Source organism: Nelumbo nucifera, chromosome 4 (assembly GCF_055504915.1).
Source record: "Nelumbo nucifera cultivar China Antique chromosome 4, China Antique-T2T, whole genome shotgun sequence".
In the NCBI taxonomy this organism is placed as follows: Eukaryota; Viridiplantae; Streptophyta; class Magnoliopsida; order Proteales; family Nelumbonaceae; genus Nelumbo; species Nelumbo nucifera.
This window is the reverse complement of record NC_142652.1, coordinates 48,164,383-48,187,385: the sequence shown is the minus strand read 5'-3', so window position 1 is coordinate 48,187,385 and position 23,003 is coordinate 48,164,383. Positions and strand designations below refer to the sequence as shown.

Sequence of the window (23,003 nt, the reverse complement as noted above, 5' to 3'; positions counted from 1 at the left end):
TCAAGAGTAGTGGGAGATGTCTTAGTTGCTAGGGTAAGACCCGTAGCAGATATAGTGCATGTTTGATTGAAACACTGAACCCGGACCATTTTCCAGTTATGCCCTGGACCTTGGAGACTGGTGGGCAAAACTAGAAAGTTACACATAACCCCTAGACTCGATTATGGTACTGCATTGGGTGTCAGATTGGGCTGCCTTTGATATGCCAATCAGTGAGATCCTTTGGGGGTCAAAACCTGGGTATGTTGGGGTAGTCTGAGAATTCACTCGAGTGGGTGATCATAGTAACAGGATCAGCCCCTTTGTCGAACAAAGTGAAGATCAGGACTGCACTTTCTCTGATGGAAACCAAAACTGTCAACAGTCGATTTCAAACTTGTTTGAGACTTGTTTTGCAAAATATATTTATATGATAATATATATATATATATATATATGTTTTAAGAAAAATGTTTGCAAAAGGTTTTAGTTCTCAGGACCCATCCGAGCAGAGAGTGCGACACTACACCTTGCAGCCAAGGGAGAGGTCCTTCCCTATCGGGCAGTGTTAGATCATTATAGGTTGAGAGGTTAAGTGTAAGAGACCATTTAGGGATATTTACCTGATGGGCTATATCTTACTTAAGTCCATTGTCATTGAGCCTTCATAGGATGGCTGGACTCAAGGATCATTTAATGTAAATGTTGGGCCCATTAAAAGCCCATATAGATGGACTTAGGGGTTCACTGTACTTGATAGTGAAGCCTTTTCACAGAGGCTGGGTTGAACCCATGTGGGCTTATGTAAGGTTATTGTTGGGATTCCACGCCATACAAAGTGAACCAAATGGGCCAGCAACTACCTAAGGACGTGAGCCACTTGCTTAATGGGCCTAAAGCCCATGATTAATAAGATTAATCAAGATGTCACATGACTACTTAAGCTGCCATGTGACATGGGGTGAATCTGGGTTTGGATCTAGGTATGGAGCACCTAATCTTATAAGAAGATAAGGTCTATCTCTAAAGAGAGTCCAGATCTGATTTAGATTTGGATTATCTCCTAATTAGATTGGGAGATAGCTCTATAAGAGATTATAAAAAAAGAGGGGGGGGGGACCAGTCCAAGAAAGCTTCATAATTTTGTAGTTTCTGGTCCTCTCTACACTCTTTTGTCTCCCAGTTTTCTCCCAGTTCAACTACAGCTTTGGGACTGATAAAGATCAGTTCTTTATCTCTGATTTTGCAAGAAAAATTCAGAGAAATCTCGTGCTCACCTCTCTTCTTTGATCCAAGGTTTGATCACAGTTTTGCTGAAAACTATGTTGTTGAACCAGCTTCAATTCAAGCTGCACCATCTTCAGTGGAAGCTGGTTTTGGAACTATCTTTTGGCATGAACTACCACTTTGGGAGCTACATTTGTGGAATCCGTATCAGATATACTTCTCCCTTTCTTTTGATTTCAGATCTTGTCCAGTTTCGGTGCAAGAACGATCCTTGAAAAATGCGATTTTTCTAAAACTAGGAATACGATTCCTGGAAGGGTAAAAGAAAATTTTTGAAATTTCACCCAGCCATCTAGCATGGTTCGGCCATCCATATGATGGATTTCCTCTTCCTTCACCGAGGACTGAAAATCCAAGCCCAACTAGTAAAATTGTGAGCTGGGTCAATCCGAGCTCGGGCTGGGTCAATCCGAGCTGCACCCCTAATAAGACATCAAATATTGTTCCTGTAATTGAGAAGAGGAGAAAATAGTTTTCACTTTTTTTTCTTTTTTAAATCAGTGGAAAGATGATTGATTGTCTCTAAATTCCCTCCTTTTTAATATAAATTTCTCCAAGAAATGGTTGTTCAATGATGGCATAAGCTGCTCCATACTCTCCCATCTATGACATGCCAATGAGACACGGTTTGCCCCAATCTCCCTTGTTAGGCACCTGGTTTCCTTCACAATCTGTCTATGAGTCCAGATCCCCAAGCTATTTGTTTGCATACACTTTATTACCAACTTAGAATCCCCCTCCACTTCAATCTGTTAAAGGCCCGGCTGTTTAGCCAATCTCAAACCTTGGAGAAGAGCCATCACTTCAGTTCTTAGCGAATCTCCCACCCCTATTGATCCAGAGTATAAAGCCAAAATGGGTCTACCCGACCCACCCATCAACAATCCCAACCCCAAGTAACCTTGACCAACATTGGGTAGTAGTCCTTATTAACTTATTTATGAGATTACACCAATATTTTATAACTTAGAATATCTCTTGTTTGCACTCAACTAGTCATTGCATCAACCATAGGGGACCAAGTGTCTATTTGCCACCTTACCATATTGATAACACTGTTTGGTCAGCTTGGAGTTCAAGGACAAGAGACATTTACAGGGAAAGGGTAATTCTATGGTCCCTCATAGATATTCTAGGTAAAACAAAAAGGTTGAATAGGTTGACAATCAGATTGATGACATTTCTAACAAAAATATAATAAACAAATAACAAAAAATTAAATTAGAAAAATAATGGAGAGAATAGATTAGCACGTTATGAGAAATGGACTCTATAAACTAGCTATCTTCCACTTTTCATCAATATTAACAAACTCAAAATGGTGCTCTTTTTGGGATCTCAAGGCAATTTCTTTGAGCCATTACAACAAGCTCAAAGAATTGCTACTACTACTACTAGTGATTGTAATTACATCTTAAAGAACCAAAATCCATTTACAAATACACATACATGTCATACTAGAATGCAATTACCTGCTCCATGTATTTCCACATTACATTTAATGCCAAGAGATTTCTTCCCATGAACTCCTATGTCAAATCATGGAGGTTAGTAACAACCAACTACACATACACTTCCAAAAAGAAGAAATTTTCAGTTACAAGAGAAAAAAGATGAGAAGAAGAAAGAATATTTTCTGGAAAAGTATCTATGGTGGCTGCCCCACTGACTTATATATTAGGGTGTTTAAAGAAAAGAGAAAATTACAATAGTACCCTTGGTTACAAATTAACAAAGAAAAATTAATAATAACAGTCTATTAAGAGCCTAGCAGTAATTCTAACAACAATCTTTTATTAGGATGAATGAATAAACAACATTAGCAAATAGGGGGTTCTCAGAGCTTCGGTTAGCGAGTGAAGTGAGTAAAAGAAGACCAACGGGTCATTTCTGCAAAGAAATTTGATCTGATTGATAATCTAGGGCATCTTCTTGTCTATATTTTAATGACATTAAAGTATCTTTTTCGGTTTCCTCTTATATTGGCTCTCAAAAAGGACTCCCTCTAAGGAAGGATTTATATTTGCTTTCCTTGTCTTGTGGATTATACTCCCTAGCATCTAAACTAGTGCATTTCTTCAACCAAACTCTGGTTTCTATGTTGCATATCAACTATATGATTAATTGTCTTAAAGGCTACTTGTTGATCATTTAGTTAAGTTTGATATTTTCTTTGGGAGTTCTGACTTTTCAAAGAATTGTTATAGAAGCTTTGAAACTTCTATGGTCTATTTATGGTTATCACCATCAACATGTGATACTGGATCTCAAGGTGACTACTTGATGTTTGAGAAAATGTCTCAACTCAATGGTGCAAAATTTCTGCATTGGTCCTCCATTGTTATGATCAGTTCTGATCTGATCTTGTTTGTGACTTGATTTGATATTTGGACTAGATTGGTGACTATTGGATCTATTATCATTAATCAATATCTAGTTTATTTATCTCATATATGTTTTGCATGGAAGATGATTAATGAAAATTTCAGCAATGATCCTTTATTAGGCACATCAGTTCTGAGTTATTGTTGAGGAAATCCTTGGGAGTTTTGATCTCCATAGGTGACATGATATTTTGATTTAATAATCTAGTTGGCTTTCCATTGTCTAACTTCGATTCTTTGACCTAGTATATGGATTTCTAGTTGGCAATCCATTGGCCAATTCCAACTCTTTGATCTGGTTTATGGAGTTAATAGTTGGCTTTCCATTGGCCAACTCTGATTCTTTGATCTGGTTTATGGAGTTCATAGTTGGATTTCCGTTGGCCAACTCCAATTCCTTGATTTGGTTTATGGAATTCATAGTTGGATTTTGGTTGGCCAACTATGATTCTTTGATCTAGTTTATGGAGTTAATCATAGTTGGCTAATAGTTGGCTTTCCACTAGCCAACTCTGATTTAGTAATTCTGTTGACATTTATGATTATCTAATTGTTTGACATGGTTGATTCTTCAATTCGGTGATTGTGATTGGCCTTTTGATGGCTAACTTCAGTTCTTTGGCATGACATGTGTTGGTTTTTCGTTGGCCAATGTCAATTTGGTGATTACTACATGACTTGGTTCTACCCTTGATTTTAGACACGAGTTCATATCATTTTGCTACCTCATTAAACTTTCTAAAATCCAACTTTGGTTTCTAAGAGGCTACTTCAACATCTCAAGTTTCCTGGCTGCTATTTCATCAATTTCCGTGGAGGTTTCTTACATCCTTACTTGCAAACTCAAGCAGGCTTCCCCATCTCAAGTTTGAGGGAGGGTGTAGAGAGACGTATTTGAGTTTTCTACTAAGGAGGGTGTTGGAGGTTATAGGAGTATATTTGGGTTTTCTGGCTCTATAGTAATAGGCAAGTTATTAAACAAAGTCACATCACTACCCGCAAAACAATCTCCAATGACCACAATCAAAACTAAAGTAGATCTCCAATTTTCCTTTGCTTTTGGGCACAACCTCTAGGGCATCATCCTTGACATCAAAAAATTTTAAAATTTCTCTGAAATTTTCTAGAAGTCAGGCAATTTAAAGATTACATATGATTACTATTTTAAGAAAACAAATAATACCACTTATAGTAATTTACTAAGTTACTATTTATATTTTATAGTAATTCCTAAATTACTATTTTTAGTAAAATTGTGACTTGCTAGTTATAGTAAAAACCATATCTGATAACAAGAACCCCAAGAGGAGAAAGATTTAGACTAGAGACATCAAACTACCAAGTCTTCTGTTTTTGAAGGACAAAGAGAAAATTCATTAACATAAAAACAAGAAGTACAACAGAAGGTGATAAGATATTACCAAAAGCATGAGAGGCAACTCAGGAGACCCAATAAGGCCCAATACAACCGCAGTTTACAACCAGGAGCATTGCCTAAACACCCAAAATAAAAACGAAAACACCGACCCAACACATATCCCCATAAAACAAGGGCCACTAGCCTGACACTAAACAAAAGCAAAGATCCCTATCCCGAAGCCTGCATCAGTCTTCATCTGTGAGCATATCTTCTTGGGTTGAGAAATCCTCATTCCATTCCCCTCTCCATTGCAAATGAACTTTGTTTTTCTCTTTCTCTTCCTTTTTTCTTCTTTCAAATTCCTCAAATGCCTTCCTAGAAAATTCTTCATCACCCCAAAAAAAAATAGGCCCAAGCTTTTCCCTATCCTAACTTCTCTGTCAAGTAATTTCTGTAAAGCCATGCCTTGTGATTCTTCTTCAACTACATCAATATTCTGCGGTGGCCAGATCACACTAGAGTCAGAAACATCACCACTCCTCTTGTCTTCCTGATCCTCCTCCTTCTCTTCATGATTACTCCTTCAACCCAACCTTCCGACCTCAACCTCCTCACAATGCAGACCTTCTTCAACCTACCTTTCAGCTTGTCCTCCAGTGAGCTCATCAATATAAGAAATTTCCTTTCCCCCAACCTCGCCCTCAATTTCCAGCTCAACTTTGGTGCTAAATATCCTTTCCTGAGCCTTTTCCTCCCCCTTCCAACCTCACTGTTTCAATGGAGGCCGCATCCTACGAAGGCAGTAAAACTGGGCTTCCAGAATCGCAGCTGATCTCTAGAGGTGTCTTACTTGTTCCCCCGAGCTCTAGGGATACATAGTTCCCATCAGGCTCCCTACTGACCGGAGATAGAAGGCCAGCATCACCATTCACAGGAGATGGACCATCATCGAGCAGCTTTCTTGAACCACCAATGATCCTCTTCTTACCACTTTTGCCAAACTTGGCTATTGCTCAAACCCACCTCTCTTACTTTCCTTTTCTAGCCTCAATCCAGACCCTCTTTATTACTCCATTTCTTTTCAACATTGGCTTGATAGGCCCTAGAAGCCACCCCTTGCTGTCATTCTTGTTCCTGAAGTGATTTTCCATCCTGCCCAAATGCAAGGCAGCTTTGAAAACTTGATCACCTCTCAACCTTCCTAATGGGTGAGAAGAGTCTTTCAGGTGAGATCCCTGATCTGCATCCAACAGAGAGCTGTTAAACTCAATAAGTTTGATACCATTAAACTCTCAAGCATCCCTTTTAAAAGCGTACTCACCAGGATAATCTGATGAGTTGCTAAAGTCCCTCTGAATTCCACCTAGGTCGAAGCAAATGCCCTTGATACCTCATACCTGACCCGCTCTCTTCACCTAACCTATCAACAGAATTTGAATTTTTGATGACCTTTCTGCTTTCAGAACCAATCTTTCTTTAAACTATCAAGTCTAACAAGGGAGAGATCAAAGCATCAAAGAAACTTGTTAGAGTGAACCGAATAGGGGTAGTTTAGTAATCTCATGTCAGTTAGGTACTTTGCTTATGTGGCTGTTTTATTAGAGTACTCTGCCCCACACTTAAGTGAGGGCAGTTTAGTCTTTGTAAGTGTAATTAGAACCTAATAAACATTAGGACATGGTATCAGAGCGAGGTTTCTGACCTGCTTCTGCTTGTAAAGCATCTCAGCTGTGTTCGTGACACCTTCTTCGTTTCTGGTTAGTTAATGGAGAGAGCTGGTTCGCCCTAGGTCTGAGACATCACAGCTTGTTGCTCTCTGCTGCGCACAGTTTTCTTCATCAAGGAAGGTGATTTCAGCAGTGAATGGTTGGCTGATACTCTCAAAGGAAGGTGTTATTTAGTCCTTTTGTGTTACTGGTATTTCTGGGTAGGAACCCTTCAAGAATCAGTTAGTACTGATTAGAACCTAGAGAACTAGGTTCATTGTTGCCCTAGGAAGGGTTGTGTGTGCAGTAGCCAAATGGTGTAGGGCTGCTGTGAGTTGTTGAGTGGTGTTAGGGCTGCTGTAGGTGGCCGAGTGGTGTAAGGTGGAATGCAGTGACCTTGCCAAGCTCCTTGTGGTTGTGTAATGCCCTCTTAAGTGTGTTAAACAAGTCTGAAGTGGGTGTAACAGTTTGACTGTGTTGTGGTGCTTGTGATGCACAATTTTTTTTACTGAGTGGTTGTAAGAGGGCCTACTGTTGTGTTGTGGTGCTTGTGATGCTTATGTGGGTCGTAGGTGTGTGAAGTCAGCAGTAGTGTGAAGAACAAGTGTGCGCTCCCACTGTTGTGTTTAGGGGCTGCAATAGGTGCTGAAGCATCAAACTGTGAACAACATCAATCAGCTTGTAGCTGAGAAGTAAGGTTAGAGGCAACTGTGAAAGAGTACAATGGCAGCAATAGGAGATGGCTACAATGATCAGAAACCTAGTGTGGTAATTTCCTCCGACTACCTAGGGGTACAAATGACCTCAATTAAGCTGAATGGGGAGAACTATGTTCCATGGGCTAAATCAGTGGAAGTGTTTCTCAAGGCAAAAAAAAAGAGTAAAGCATGTAAGAGATGAGAAGCCACTGGAGGACTCTCTAGGGTTTGATGATTGGGAACAAGAAGATGCTCAAATCATGACTTGGTTGTGGAATAGTATGGAACCCAAAATTAGTGCTAACTTCATGTTCCTTGATACGGCTAAGGATATATGGGAGCATGCTAAGAAGCTATATTCTGGACAAGATAACATAACAAGAGTGTATCAGCTTTATCATGAGTATTTTGATTTACAACAAGGAACCAAAACACTAGAAGAGTACTATGCCTGCATGAAGAATATAAGGAATGAACTCAATGTCTATCACCCCCTTACTCCAGATATTAAAGTTCAGCAACAGCAAAGGGAGCAACTAGATGTTACAAGATTTTTAGTGGGGCTGAAGTCGGAATATGAACCAGTTAGAGCCCAAATATTGGGGGGCTCTACTCTTCCTACACTTGAGGAAGTATTCTCAAGGCTTCGTAGAATTTCTTTGGGACAGACAGAGAACTCCACATAGTCTGATAGATCAGCACTTGTGACAGCTAGAGGGGTTGGACATAGTACAAGAGGGGGAGGTCATGCTCCCCGAGGAGGTCGTGGCAATTCCATGATTAGTCAGGGTGGTCGTGACTCAGGGGGAGGCCATGGCAGAGAGAAGAATAACTCTACAAGGAAATGTACTCATTGTGATAGAGAGGGACACACAGTGAATTTCTATTATGATCTACATGGCCCTCCCTCTAAATGGGCTAATCATGCTGTAGCAGGTGAGGTTGATATCAGTGACAGTAAACCGGCAGACCAAACTCCTCCCACATCTACATCTACCTCTGGGAGGGAGATGGTGAGCGTACCGCGTGATGAGTATGAACGGTTCCTTCAAACTACTTCACAGCATACCACTGCCACACTTGCCCAATTAGGTATTGCTTGCATGTCATCCAAAACCTCTCCCTGGATTATTGACTCTGGAGCCTCAGATCATATGACCGGGACTCTAGGTGTGTTCTCTTCTCTTTCTGAAACCTCCACATCACAAACTGTTACACTTGCCAATGAGTCCTCATCCCCCATATGTGGTGTTGGTAATGTTGACATGGCTTTTGTGCCCTTATCATCTGTCTTATATGTCCCTAAGTTTCCATTCAATCTTACGTCTGTTAGTAAAATAACCAAAGCTCTTAACTGTTCTGTTTCCTTCTTTCCTTCCACTTGTGTTTTTCAGGATCTCAAGACGGGGAAGAAGATTGGTGGGGGGCATGAAGCCAGTGGATTGTATTATCTTGACGGTGGTGGATCTTCAATTGCTCTTCAGACTTCACTTACTCCTCTACAATGGCATTGCCGACTGGAACATCCATCTCTCAAGGCTCTCAAGATTTTGGTCCCGTCATTGAGTCATTTGTCAGTTTTGCAATGTGAGTCATGTTAGTTTGGGAAACATCGTCATGTGTCCTTCAGTCCAAGAATTGAGAGTCGTATGTTGAGTCTTTTTCTTTGGTTCATTCAGATGTTTGGGGTCCAATCAAAATAGAGTCTTATAATGGGTACAAGCATTTTGTCTCCTTTATTGATGATTGTTCAAGAATGACATGGATTTACTTAATGAAAGAAAGAAGTGAATTGTTTTCCATTTTTCAAAAATTCCATGCTGAAATACGTACACAATTTGGTGTTCCAATCAAAATTCTCTGTTCAGATAATGGTCGTGAATACTTTCTTACTTCATTTCAACAGTATTTAGAACAGCATGGCATTATTCATCAGACATCATGTGCATTCACCCCTCAACAAAATGGGGTAGCTGAACGGAAGAACCGTCAGCTTCTTGAAACTACTCGGACTATTCTTCACCACATGAATGTTCCTAAACGGTTTTGGAGTGATGCTGTACTCATTGCATGTTTTCTCATTAATCGGATGCCCTCCTTCATCCTTCATGGTCGGTCCCCCTTCTCTATCTTGTTTCCCACTTTATCTCCATTCCCATTAATTCCTCGTGTCTTTGGTTGTGTGTGCTTTGTCCACAATCTGAACCCTAGAATAGACAAGCTAAATGCACGCTCAATTAAATGTGTCTTCCTTGGCTACTCACGGACTCAAAAAGGGTACAAGTGTTATAATCCCATTACCCGGAAGTGCTATGTCTGCCCTGATGTCACCTTTTTTGAGTTTGTCCCCTTCTTCTCAAGTCCTGAAGCGCCTTCGTCTCCACCCGTACTTCCTCTTCCTCTTCCTGTCAGTGATCCAGTTCCAAATGTTGTTGTTGAAGTAGACTCATCACCTCATCCCGTGCAGATCACCACCGAACGTCCACCAATCCGGCAAGTGTATACATGTCGAATGACACCGGCCCCTCCTCCAGCTTCTACCTCATCTGCGGATCCTCTCATGGCTCCTATTGTTGAACCTTCAGACCTTGACCTACCCATTGCCTTACGGAAAGGTAAACGCAGTTCTACCCTCCATCCCATTTCCAATTTTGTTTCATTATCTTGTCTTTCTACCTCACATCGCCAGTTTGTTTCCCTTTTATCCTTTATTTCCATACCTAACAATGTTCAAGAAGCTCTCAGTTCACCTGATTGGCGGCGGACAATGGAGGAGGAACTTTCTGCTCTTCAACATACTCAAACGTGGGAACTTACTACTCTCCCACCTGATAAGAATGTTGTGGGCTGTTAATGGGTGTATATTGTGAAATTCTTGCTAGATGGTAGTGTGGAGCGTCTGAAGGCCAGACTTGTTGCTAAAGGTTACTCACAGTTGTATGGAGTGGACTACATGGAGACATTCTCTCCGGTGGCTAAGATTGGTTCTGTTCGTGTACTAATTTCCCTGACAGTTATGTATGATTGGCCTCTGTTTCAGCTTGATATAAAGAATGCCTTTCCCCATGGTGATCTTGTGGAGGAGGTATATATGGAGCAACCACCTGGGTTTGTTGCTCAGGGGGAGGATGGCAAGGTATGCAGATTGAAGAAGGCAATTTATGGGTTGAAACAATCGCTGCGTGCTTGGTTTGGGAAGTTCAGTGAAGTGGTGAAGAGTTTTGGAATGAAGCAGTGCCAAGTAGATCACTCAGTGTTCAGCTATGACTCAGAAGCTGGGAAGATTCTATTAGTGGTCTATGTGGATGATATTGTCATTACTGGCAGTGATAAATTGGGGATTGGCAAATTAAAGGTATTTTTGCAAAATCATTTCCAAACAAAAGATCTTGGAACATTGAAGTATTTCTTGGGAATAGAGGTTGCCAGGTCAAAACAAGGTGTAAATCTATGCCAAAGAAAATATGTTCTTGATCTATTGGAAGAAACAAGACTGTTAGGTGCAAAACCGGCTGAGACCCCTATGGAACCAAATGTTAAGTTGAGCAGTGATACAGGAGAAGTATTTGAAGATCCTGGAAGGTATAGATGACTAGTGGGGAAGCTGAACTATCTGACTATCGCGAGACCCGACATATCCTTTGCAGTCAGTGTGGTGAGCCAATTCATGCAGAACCCTCGTATACCTCACTGGGATGCAATTCTTAGAATTGTGAGATATCTGAAAGGAGCTCCAGGCCGTGGACTATTGTATAAACCAGGAGGAAAACTTGAACTAGTGGGGTATACAGATGCAAACTGGGCAGGCTCAGTGAATGATAGAAGATCTACTACGAGCTATTGCACATTTCTTGGAGGAAATCTTGTGACGTGGAAGAGTAAAAAGCAGACGGTTGTGGCCAGAAGTAGTGTTGAAACTGAGTATAGGGCCATGGCACATACTACCTGTGAGTTAGTGTGGTTGAGGAATCTTCTACAAGAAATTGGGTTTCACATGGATAAACCTATGAGACTGTATTGTGACAACCAAGCTGCACTCCATATCTCATCCAATCCTGTATTTCATGAGAGAACAAAGCACATAGAGGTTGATTGCCATTTTGTGAGGGAGAAGGTCCTTGTTGGAGAGATAAACACAGAACATGTGGGCTCGAATGATCAATGGGCAGATTTGTTTACAAAAGCTCTAAACTCAGGGAAAGTGAACTATCTATGTAACAAGCTGGGATTATATGACATATATTCTCCAGCTTGAGGGGGAGTATTAGAGTGAGCCGAATAGGGGTAGTTTAGTAATCTCATGTCAGTTAAGTACTTTGCTTATGTGGCTGTTTTATTAGAGTACTCTGCCCCACACTTAAGTGAGGGCAGTTTAGTCTTTGTAAGTGTAATTAGAACCTAATAAACATTAGGGGGTCGACTGAATGGGAGACTAATCAATTTCGACTAAACCCTCCTGTTCTCTCTTTCTCTTGTCTTCTTCCTCATCTTCTTCTTCCTTCTTCACTGGTTCGGGTTACTGTAGCTGCTCCAAAACAAAACTAAACAAAAGCTGAATGGAAACTAACCAAAAACAATAACATAAGAAAGAACAAACACCAAAGAAACCCCATAGTCAAATTTGTTCATTATCAACATTTGTGTCATCATCTGAGTCCTCCTCTGATACCATCTTGTTGAAAATGGTGTTAAAAGAACAAATAAAAACAGGTTTTAAAAGAAGAAAATACATAAGAAGAGAAAAAGGAAGAGAAAATCAGATCATAGGTCCTATAATGAGACCCCTACTTTCTTATATAGCTGCTGGAAATGTGTGTAAAATTACATAAGTAACCCTAGTAAGGCAACAGTAACAAAAGACCAAAAATAAAATAGGACCATGGCCAAATAACTATGTCCATAAGAAACAAAAGAAAGAAAAAACAGCAATGGAAAATAGCCAATAGGTGCATTTCTGTTTCAACTTTCAATAGTAAGAAATAATTTAAGCACTCATAATTTAACAATAGATATGGCACATTGGCACTGAATAGAAATGGAATGGCGAAACAGGAATCATGTAGCTGACCTCATATGGTTGGGACTTGGGACAAGGCTTAGATAATAAAATGATGATGATGACAATTATTATTATCGCCACTATAACTATATTAGTATTTTTTTTTTATCATTTGAAGGGCTACACAACGGGGGGTAGTAGTAGTAGTAGTAGTATGAAGACTCAATTTCAGTTCTCATTTATTGTAGCCATCAGGTACAAAGTGATTAAGTAATTCAACTCATTGATAATAACTCAATATCTGAAAGAAAAAACATGTCAAAAAGAAAGAACAATGACCAAGATATTTTTTAAACATTTACATAGCCACAAATTTCCAAAGGCAAACAATACCTTCTTTATTAATTGAACATCATAGGACCTCCCATACTTATTTCTAATAAGAGTAGCAAGGTCTATTCCACTGAAGGTTGAATCATCTGTCCCAACAATTCTCTCCAAATTTTCACGAAACAATTCATTGTTTGCCTGAAAAAAGGATTGAGAAAGCTAATATCTTAAAAATGTATTCTTCCTCATGTTATAGATACAAATACAGGTGGAATATACACATCATATAGGGCTTTCTGGTGCAGGAAAGCATGCATATGAACTTAAATGAAGAATTACATTTCATGTGATGGTAGACAACAGAAGTATCAGTCAATGACAGCTCATAAGTGGTGCATATGATGAGAGTTGGACATCCCAATCAATGAGTTTCAACCCACCAATTAAGATTAGGTTAAGTCAAACCAACAAAGAACTTCACCACTTTAAAAAAAATTAAAACACAATTTTGCCTTGGAAAAATATGTTAATGGAAGAACCAATGGTTTTTTATGACATTACAGCTGCAAGAGAACCTTGGAAATTTAAGTGAAATATTGGCTCAGCTGGTACTCAATCAATATATAGACACGGTCAGTCAGTTTTATGGGTTAAAAATTATTCAACAACTAAAGTATGGATGGAAGACCTTGATAGAACAAAGAAAATGGCAGATGATGATAATTGGCAGAAGCCCTATACAATCAGCAGCTAGAATGTTAAGACCATTCAAACTTTGGACCAAAAGCTGTAGACCATGTTATGATTAGCCCCCAGCAATAGACTGGTCAGAGTTGTCAGTTTTTCTGATTATGAGAGAGCAATATTCCAACCAGACACCAGAGTTCTCATCCAAGTAATGTTGCAAATTTCACCAGGTGCAAAGGAAACAAACAGGTGTTCAACATACTCTTCCAATTTCATTTTTTGGAGATTCTTCCTCTCTACTTTTGTCTTCTGAGTCATCTGGTTCAATACCATCGTCCACTGCACTGGAAAATACAGGTCTATGGAGCCTAGGCCTTTCCCTGTAGCCACCAAGAACAAGGAATTGACCATCAAATACTGATCCCCCGAAAGGGAAATGTAGGCCTGAACATCCTACATATTTAACATTATCAACTCTGCTCTTAAAACGATTCTCCTGAACTCCTGGCCAATTGCAGGAGTAACTTGATAAAATGCTTGTCATATCCTGCAAAGCAAAGTTTCATTATAGAAGCCAGTCAACATATCCTAGGAAAAAAATACATCAAGTTTTTGATAACTATTGATAAATACATGGAAGTTGTGCTTAACTAAACTATAATCTACCTCCACGAATAGAAGATAGAACCAAAACCCCAGAATCAACAATCATAATACCAAATTATTATCAGTGAACGAACCAGTCGAAGTATTTCCAGGAAAAAATAAGTCATTGAAACAAACAAGATGTATAATTAAGGGAAATTTAATATTACAGTTTAGTCCTATCTAATTTGTTCTTATACATGCATCTTTGTCACAAACTGGCATATAAGGATTAAATTTGTCCAGTTCTGTCCACATACTCCTTAAGGATTCAAAGTAACTCACCAAGGGTCTCTCCCCATGATAACAATAAGAGTTATCCCGGATCAATTGATAGATATGTGCATAATTCTTCACTGGGAGTATGTTAATGTTCCTGCTGCTGCATCGCAGTTCTTTTGCAATTCTCTGCTGTAGGATTACAGCAGACAGCCACTTGGAAATCCATTTACAACATTTCCATGTCCTTCGTTTGTTATACAAGATTTGATGCTTCCCACTGGAAAAGGATGAGATTCTGGGAAGATTTATAGTGGGGAAACAAACCCTTGAAAGACAAGCTCCCATCTCTTTATTCCCTCTCCCTCCATAAGAACAATTCTATTGCTTATTGTGGATCTTCTCAGTCTGGGTTCTCTTGGGATTTGGGATTTAGAGGAGGATTGAGAGATCCTGATTCCTGAGTCTTCTCTTGCTATCAACCTCCTTTGCTCTCTTAATGGTGTTTTCCTTGACCCATTGAACAGTGATCATCTTGATTGGATTATAAATCTTCATGGTTCTTATCAACCTCCTTTGTAGGACCTCTGTTGTATTTCAAGCTACAGAAATTTGGAAAGGACCAATGCAACCCAACGTAAAGGCTTTTTGTTGGGAAGTAGCACATAGAACAATCAATACTTGTGAGGTCCTACAAAAGAAAAGGCCCAACTATTGCATAATGCCAAGATTGTGCTTCCTTTGTAGAGCAAGTGCTGAGACTAATTCTAACTTATCAATCTCCGGCCCCTACACTTATAGCATTTGGGAGCAAGTCTTATCTTTGTTTGGCTGCAGACCAGGATCCACCCAGCGATGTGAGAAGATTGTTTGATGAATCATTCTTTAAAACTTCTAAGATGTGAGGGAAGGTTCTTGGGGACTGTGTAAGGGGGGTGATCCTCTGGATTATATAGCAAGAAAGAAATGGGAGGATATTCAAAGAGGTTTCTTACTCAAAGGAGGTGGCATTTGAGAATATCTTGATTAAGGTGGATAATTGGGTCAAAACTGTCTTTGTATGACCCATTTTCTATGAATGACATTGCAAGAGGATCGTATGGTGTAGCCAACTTTTCAATCACATGGGCAGCATTTTCCCCTAAGTGGAAAGCTCCTAGTTGTAATCTAATTAAGCTTAATTTTGTTGAAAGCAGCATGGGTAATCCAGGAAAGACTGGTGATTTCAAAGAAGAAGAAAGAAGAGAGGGAGAAGAGAAGAAGAAAAATGGAGAGGCAAAAAGTGTAGGCTGGCAACGCCAGCTTTGTATTTATATCTTAGGGTAGCCGAACATAACAAAAAAATAAAGGAAAAGACAGCCCTTGCACCCTTGCGGCACATAACAACTGAACATTACATCACTCCCCCTCAAGTTGGGGTGTAGATATCAATCATCCCCAACTTGTCACAAAGATCATAATGCCACAAGGAGTTCAATCCTTTGGTGAGAACATCTGCAAGTTGCTCCTCGGAGCTGACATATGAAGTGCACACTTCTCCCTTCTCCAGTTTCTCTCTAATAAAGTGTTTATCCACTTCAATGTGCTTGGTTCTATCATGGAGAACAGGATTGCCTGCAATATTGATGGCAGCCTTATTATCACAGTAGAGTGACATGGGACCATCAAGGGAAAACCCCAATTCACCTAACAGGTTTTTAATCCATAGTATTTCAGCAACTCCATGAGACATGGCTCTGTACTCTTCTTCTGCACTAGATCTGTCTAGTCACCACACTTTTTTGTTTCTTACTTCTCCAAGTAACAAGATTCCCCCCACAAAGGTACAATAGACACTTATAGATTTTTTGTCATCTATAGGGCCAGCCCAATCTGCATCAGTGTAAACCTCAACTTTCATATGTCCATGATTCTTGAAGAGGAGGCCTGTCCCTGGGAATTTCTTCAAGTACCAAAGAACCCGATCTACTGCTTCTAAGTGGGCAGCCTTGGGAGCATGCATGAACTGACTAAGGACTCCTACTGGATATGCAATATCAGGCCTGGTCATAGACAAGTATAGGAGTCTACCTACAAGTCTTTGGTACTGCCTTGCATCTTTTATGGGCTCATCATTGCAGTCCCCGAGTTTGTGATTTACGTCTATAGGATTGTCGACCGGTTTGGCTCCAAGTTTTCCTATATCTTTCAAGAGATCTAGGGTATACTTCCTTTGAGAGATGAAGAAACCCTGTTGGAAGTGAACAAGTTCAATTCCAAGAAAGTAACGAAGAGGTCCTAGATCTTTTACCTCAAATTGAGTGACCAAGAAGTTCTTTACCCTCTGAATATCTGAGACCCAATCACCAGTAATGACTATGTCATCCACATAAACAATCAAGGCTAATGTTCTTCCTTGTTCTTTCTTCACAAAGAGAGTGTGATCAGTCTGACATTGTTTAAAACCCATCTGTTGAACTGCTTGATGAAATCTGCCAAACCAAACCCTTGGTGATTGTTTTAGACCAGATAGAGACTTTTTCAATTTGCATACCTTTTGTTCACTGCCCTTAGCACAGAACCCAAGAGGTTGGATCATGTACACCTCCTCCTCCAAATCACCATTCAGAAAGGCATTCTTGATGTCTAATTAATGGAGTTCCCAATCCAAATTTGCTACTAAAGAGAGAAGAATCTAGATAGAATTCATCTTTGCCACAGGTGCAAAAGTCTCTACATAATCAACTCCATAAACCTGAGTAAAACCCTTTGCTACCAAGCGAGCTTTGTATCTCTCCATTGTTCCATCTACCTTATGTTTCACAGAGAACACCCATTTTCACTCCACAGGTTCCTTTCCCTTAGGAAGATCTACTAACTCCCACTTGCCATTTTTGTGCAGGGCATTGATTTCTTCCTTCATTACATTTGTCCACTCAGGAACACATAAGGACCCTGCAACACTCCTAGGAAGAGGGTATCAATGCCAGAAAGAAAGGCATGAAATGAGGGTGAGATGTTTTCATATATAAGAAATGATCCATAGAGTGGTGGGTAGTGCACAACCTAACATCTTTCCTTTTTGCAATAGGAAGGTTCAGATCACAAATATCAACATCAATAGGTTTAGCAATAACAACTAGAACAATGGTACCTGGATGGAGCTAGGGATCTAACCTCTAAAAGTCTGATGGCATTGGTGACATAGTTTCATGTTGCTCCACGACTGTTGAACCTTGTTGGCCTTGGTTTTTGTAGCACTGTCTATGGAAGACACGGAATGGAGGAGGGTTAGGAGGAGAAGGTAAAAAATCCTATGTTTGTTTCTGTTTCTCCTCACCTGAACTCTCCCCCTAAAGAGAAACGGGAAAAAATGAACATTTTCAAAGAAAGTGGCATCCATGAACACAAAGTATTTTTTTGAAGTAGGATCAAAGCAACGATAGCCCTTTTGAGAAAGAGGATAACCAAGGAAAACAAAAACAATAGCCTTAGGGTCAAACCACGAGTAGAGGATAAATCATGAACAAAACACTAGCAACCAAAGACTCACATGGGTATAGGAAATAATGGGGCCTTAGGGAAGAGGAGTTGATGAGGGGAGTTATATCCCAGTAACCGAGATGGCGACCTATTGATAACATAAGTAGCAGTCAAGACTGGATCCACCCAAAATCTTTTTGGAACATTAATCTGCAAAAGTAATCCTTGAGCAACTTCAAGAAAATGATGATTTTTTCTCTCTACAACCCCATTTTGTTGCAGGGTTCCATAGGAGCTCAGATAAAGGGAGCCACTGGATGCAAAAAATTCTGTGAGATCACCATGGAAGTACTCTTTTGCATTGTCTGATTGAAACACAAATTTCCGTCTAAAATTGTGTATAGACCATGCACTAAAAATCTCTCACAAGTTTAGAGACTTCTTCTCGGGAGTGCATAGAGTAAACCCAAGTGTACCGAGAATAGTCATCTATGAAAGAGATGAAGTATTTGTAACCATTCTCAGTTGGAATATTAACAGGGCCCCACACATCATAATACACAAGATAAAAGGGAAAATCTAATCTTTTATTACGTAAAGAAAATGAAGTTCTACAATACTTACTCAACTGACAAACTTAATACTGAAAATCATCAACCGACACAGATTTGAACAATTCTAGAAATAAGTATTTTAAGGACTCAAAAGACATATGGTCCAAACTATGGTGCCACCAAACAACTTGACTCTTACTCAACTAGCACACAAACTCTAAGACTACAAGACCAACTTTATTCTCCAACACATGGAGGCCATCAATCATGTTTCTTAACTTTCCTCTACCAATCGTCCTCCCAAAGGCCAAATCTTGAAAAACACAAGAATGTAGAAAAAAGGTTACTGAACAGTTCAAAGAGTGGGTTGACTTACCAGTCATGTGGTTTAAAGCACCTGAATCAATAATCCATGGAGATTCTAGAGTGTCACTAGATACATGGAAAGCAAAGGCTGAGTTACTTGAGGAGGAAGCAAAAGAAGTCAAAGGTGTGGATCCAGAATCAATAATCCATGGAGTTACTTTACCTTTTTCCAAAAAAAATAATATCCTCCCTGAGATCAGAACTAGGAGGGCAACCTTGAGTAGAACTCATTGTAGAAACATTATTCTAAGACTCTTGAGATGCTAAGTTTGCTAAAGTGAACTTCTTCTGACTTGGTTTCTTGTCCTGTTCCTGTGTTGATTTCTTGCTCAGTTCTTATGCCCATTTAGGTTTTCCATTCAGTTCCCAACAAGTCTCACAAGTATGCCTGGATTTCTAGCAATGGGTGCACCACAACTTATCTTTATCATCCACTCTTTTCTAACCTCCCCCCCCCCCCCGCTTTTTGTCGAGCTTGGGTTATTTCTTACTACTAGAGCAATAGACTCACCCTTAGGAGCATTCATGGTTGATCTCCTACTTTCCTCAAATTGCACTAGAGAATACACCTCTTGGACAGAAGGGAGGTCCTTATTGCCCAAAATCTGCACTCTGATAGGTTCATACATAGTAGAAAGGCAAAGACACGCTGTTGAGAGACCAATTGTTCATAGGCTTTAGCATCTTTCTCACTCTCCCACTCAATACTTTGGTAGTAATCTAACTCTTCCCAAACTTAAGTGAGTGCAGAATAGTGAGCTGATAAACTCCTTTCCCCTTGCTTACATGTTGAGGATTCTCTTTGAAGCTGATAGATTCCGGCATAATGTCTTTGTTTTGAGTAAGTGGCCTTTGCTTGGTCCCATATTTCTTTTGTTGTTTCAGCCCAAATAAAGTTCTGCTTAACAGAGGGTAACATGGATGTCAAAAGCCAAGGCATAATCAAGCAGTTCTCTTGGTCCCATTTGTCATATTCAGCACTGCCAGCCCTAGGTTCTTTCACTTTTCCATTTATATATCCAGCTTTACCCCTAGCTATAATGTACAGCCACATCTCCTTGGACCATCCCAAGTAATTTCTACCATCTAAGGGGGTAATAGTCATTGGGAAGTTTGTTGTATCATGGCCACTGTTCAAACCACTCTGATTTAAAGTGGATCCTGAAGTTGTAGTCTTCAAAAGCCATAAGTAATCACTTATCAATGATCACCAATTCTCCTACAGTCCGCACAGAGGACAGCAGCCCATACTTCGAAGAGTATTTTTTTCTTTGAATCAAAAAGAAGTTACACACATTAACAGGTCTACCAGACCTCACCGAGGCTAGTACAGGCCACACAAAGCATCAATAGGGCTGCTCTAGTACTTCAGTAAATTGAACCAGGTCATTCGTGACCTACAGAGGTTCAACATTCACAAAATTCTGGATCTACAAATCCACAAATAGAGTTTAGGCCACCCTTATATCATTCGGCCAAGGCAGACCACTGCCTGTTCTTGGTAACCAGACCAAGAACAAAATGATCAGAATGCTTTAAAACTTGATCTACCCAGTATATGCAGATGTACTCAATGGTAAATGTTGAGAATTTACAGTTATTTGAACCATCTATCCTCAATGAGAGAGATAACACCACCATCTTACCGACAATACATGATCCGTTCCCATTAAGCAGGCTACAAAAGGCCTTGTACTTGGTAATAAGACGAGAATGACAAGAAATGGAGAAGAAGAAATCTTGTGGGTATGTCTTTTTTTTTAACCCCAAAGTGGTTTTCCATGGAAAAGGTGAAGGAAAAATTTCCTCATCTAATTAAGGAGCTTTTGAGGAACCAAAAGCTTTCCAATGGGAAAGGCCTGATCTGAAATTGATAGGGGGAAAGTAGGATGTGAGGTTGGTTCCATGACCACAACGTTCCCAATGCTCTACATGGGCGTAAGAGCATAGATGTCCAACACTACTGGCAAGTCTGAATGGGTGTGCAAAACAGCCACCCTATCCGATAAAGCACTATGAAACGCCATCCTTCAAATATCTTGATATGTGAAACAGCACCACAGACAACAACATGTGGCCGAGTCTGCATTTGGGAGATGTGCATGGACCTAAGAAAAGATGCTCAGTCTAGTACCATCCCACATTCCTTTCCCATAACTACTTATGCTGACCTGACATATCTAACCGGGATACCTTTCTGACAAAAGATATTCCTATGCCAATCATAACCTCACTTTTCTCGTGGCACCCTAAAGGTGTGCAAACAACTATACAAAAAGATTAATCGAGAAGCTTCCAAAACAAGAATAAAAGCGCAGATCATATCTCATTAGAGACAATCAGAACAATCTAAAAAATCAGAACAGTCAGAAAATTCAACCACTCTCAAAGAGGCATCAAAGCGCTCATTTCCATCTCTCTCACTCCTAGGAGAACTACACTCTTCTCCCTCATCTCTCAATACAGCAGAACCATAACTCCCTTGATTGCCAGATTGAGAGTCACCTTTCCTCTTTCAGCTTAAATCTCATCACTATCTGCAACTTTCAGAAATTCCACAAACCACAGCCGCTCCATCATCCCACTGCTGGCGAAAAGGGAAGGACAAAAAAAACAGAGGTTTTGGGAAAGGAGGATAGTCTTTGGGTTGTTCAATGACTAGTACCCATAGGTAAGAGGTTTGTAACCATCTCTCCTGATTGTACTTCTTTTTTAATCATTTTAGTGGAAACTTTGAAAAAAAAAAAAAGTATGGAGAAGAAAAAACAGAGGTTTTGGGAAAGAAGAAGGATGGAATCTTGGGGTTGTCGAATGACTAGTACCCATTGGTAAGTGGTCTGTAACCACTCTCCCGATTGCACTTCTTCCTTAATCATTTGAGTGGAAATTTTGCCATCTATTGGCCGTGGATGTTTCCCCAGTTTGGGGTTTCACCACGTTAAAAGAACGGTTCTCTAGTCTCTTGTGGATTGTAAAATGTTTGCTTAATTTTCTGTTCATGTTCATTTTGTTTAATTTGATTACCATATAAAAACAAGGAAAAAATTGTCCTGGTTCGCTATTGGGTTTAGTGGATGAAATTGTAGTGGTACGAACCACTCAAACTCCAATAGTCTCTCTACATGCTGCAAGAACTTCCATTGTTTTTTTTTTCTTCAGAAAAGCCAGAATTTTCATTCCTACTTCAGTTGTCAACCAAGTCCACTGAGTCATTCAAGCAAATTCTCAAAGAACCATAACAGCGGAACAGAAAAAACAAGTAAACAAAAAGGAACGTATGGAAGATCAGGAACTGTGATCAATATTTCAAGTAATAATCAAATTCAAGATAAGAACCAATGAAGCTCGGATCTTTGTATTGAAGTTTGTTTTCTGTCCACATATCAAACCAAAAGAAAATCAGATCAGAAGTAGAGAAAAAACCTGGCTGTGAGCATAAAACAGGAAACCAGAGAAGAGGCCGCTGACGAGACGAAGCAACTTCCGCGCGCAATACGGACTCCAAGCGAAGATTGTGATGAGTCTGGCTGGGATAAAATACGAAATGGCCTTAAATTTCTTTCCGATTAATTGGAACCTTGAGTCTTGAGATATTCAAAGAATAATTGTGACCGTCGATCAGATATTGTGAAATTAGAATTCTTCAGCAGTTAGTTTTTTTTTTGGGTAACGTCTTCGTCCGGTAGTTTGATTCAAGTTGCCACTTGTATGTCAAAGCAGAATCCCTTTCGTGAGTTCAGATGGGCTTATCAAGAGACACGTGTTAAAAGGAATCTTAAACCTGACGTAGACCTGGCAATCGGTCGGTTCGGATTGGGCCAATGCATTTTCTGGTTAGTTTCAGGTTGGGTTAGAGAATGCTAGACCCTGGCCCTAAACATTCAGGTTAGGGTTGACCTATGGGTCAATTTGGTTCAACTCTATCAATTATTGAAATTTTAAAAAATGAAACATGAAGAATTGAAGATGCCAAATAAACTATTAAATGAATTAATCTAAAATTCTAATATTGAAAAGAAAGTTTGCATTCAATTGATCTTTATGAAAGGGAAGATTGACTCTCCCTCTAATAAATTTACCAACAACTACAAAAAACTATAAAATTAAAAAAGTCAACAATAAAAGTAAAGATTGAATACCAAAGAAAAAAATTAACTTAAATAGATGATTACTAATTAGATGGCCAAAGGATATATGCAAATGTTATAAACTTCCAACAAAAATTAAATAAAAAATCAAAATAACTTTAAGTTCAAACACATTCCATCATTTCTAAATTTGTTCCTCCTAAAACTCTAATAGACTTGAAACTTCAAATGATGATCCT

At 39.6% G+C, this 23,003-nt stretch overlaps 1 protein-coding gene across 9 annotated transcripts in view; it reads right to left on the bottom strand.

Moving 5' to 3' along the window:
• Window positions 1–22,302, bottom strand: part of LOC104611793 (uncharacterized) — a 37,474-nt gene extending 15,172 nt beyond the window's left edge. For 5 of the 9 annotated variants that reach the window (XR_016085803.1, XR_016085804.1, XM_088904166.1 and 2 more), the window contains exons 1-4: window positions 22,100–22,297; window positions 13,693–13,977; window positions 12,807–12,941; window positions 2,739–2,795 (exon numbers count right to left, since the gene is read on the bottom strand). Coding sequence is in view for 5 of the 9 variants with exons in the window: in XM_088904166.1 (XP_088760292.1) it covers window positions 2,739–2,795; window positions 12,807–12,941; window positions 13,693–13,974 (474 nt within the window). In the remaining 4 variants the exon portion in view is untranslated. Of the gene's footprint in view, window positions 1–2,738; window positions 2,796–12,806; window positions 12,942–13,692; window positions 13,978–22,099 lie in introns of all 9 variants that reach the window. The other 4 variants (XR_016085802.1, XR_737718.3, XM_088904165.1 and 1 more) reach the window with 2 other exon arrangements.
• Between the last annotated feature and the right edge of the window lie 701 nt (window positions 22,303–23,003).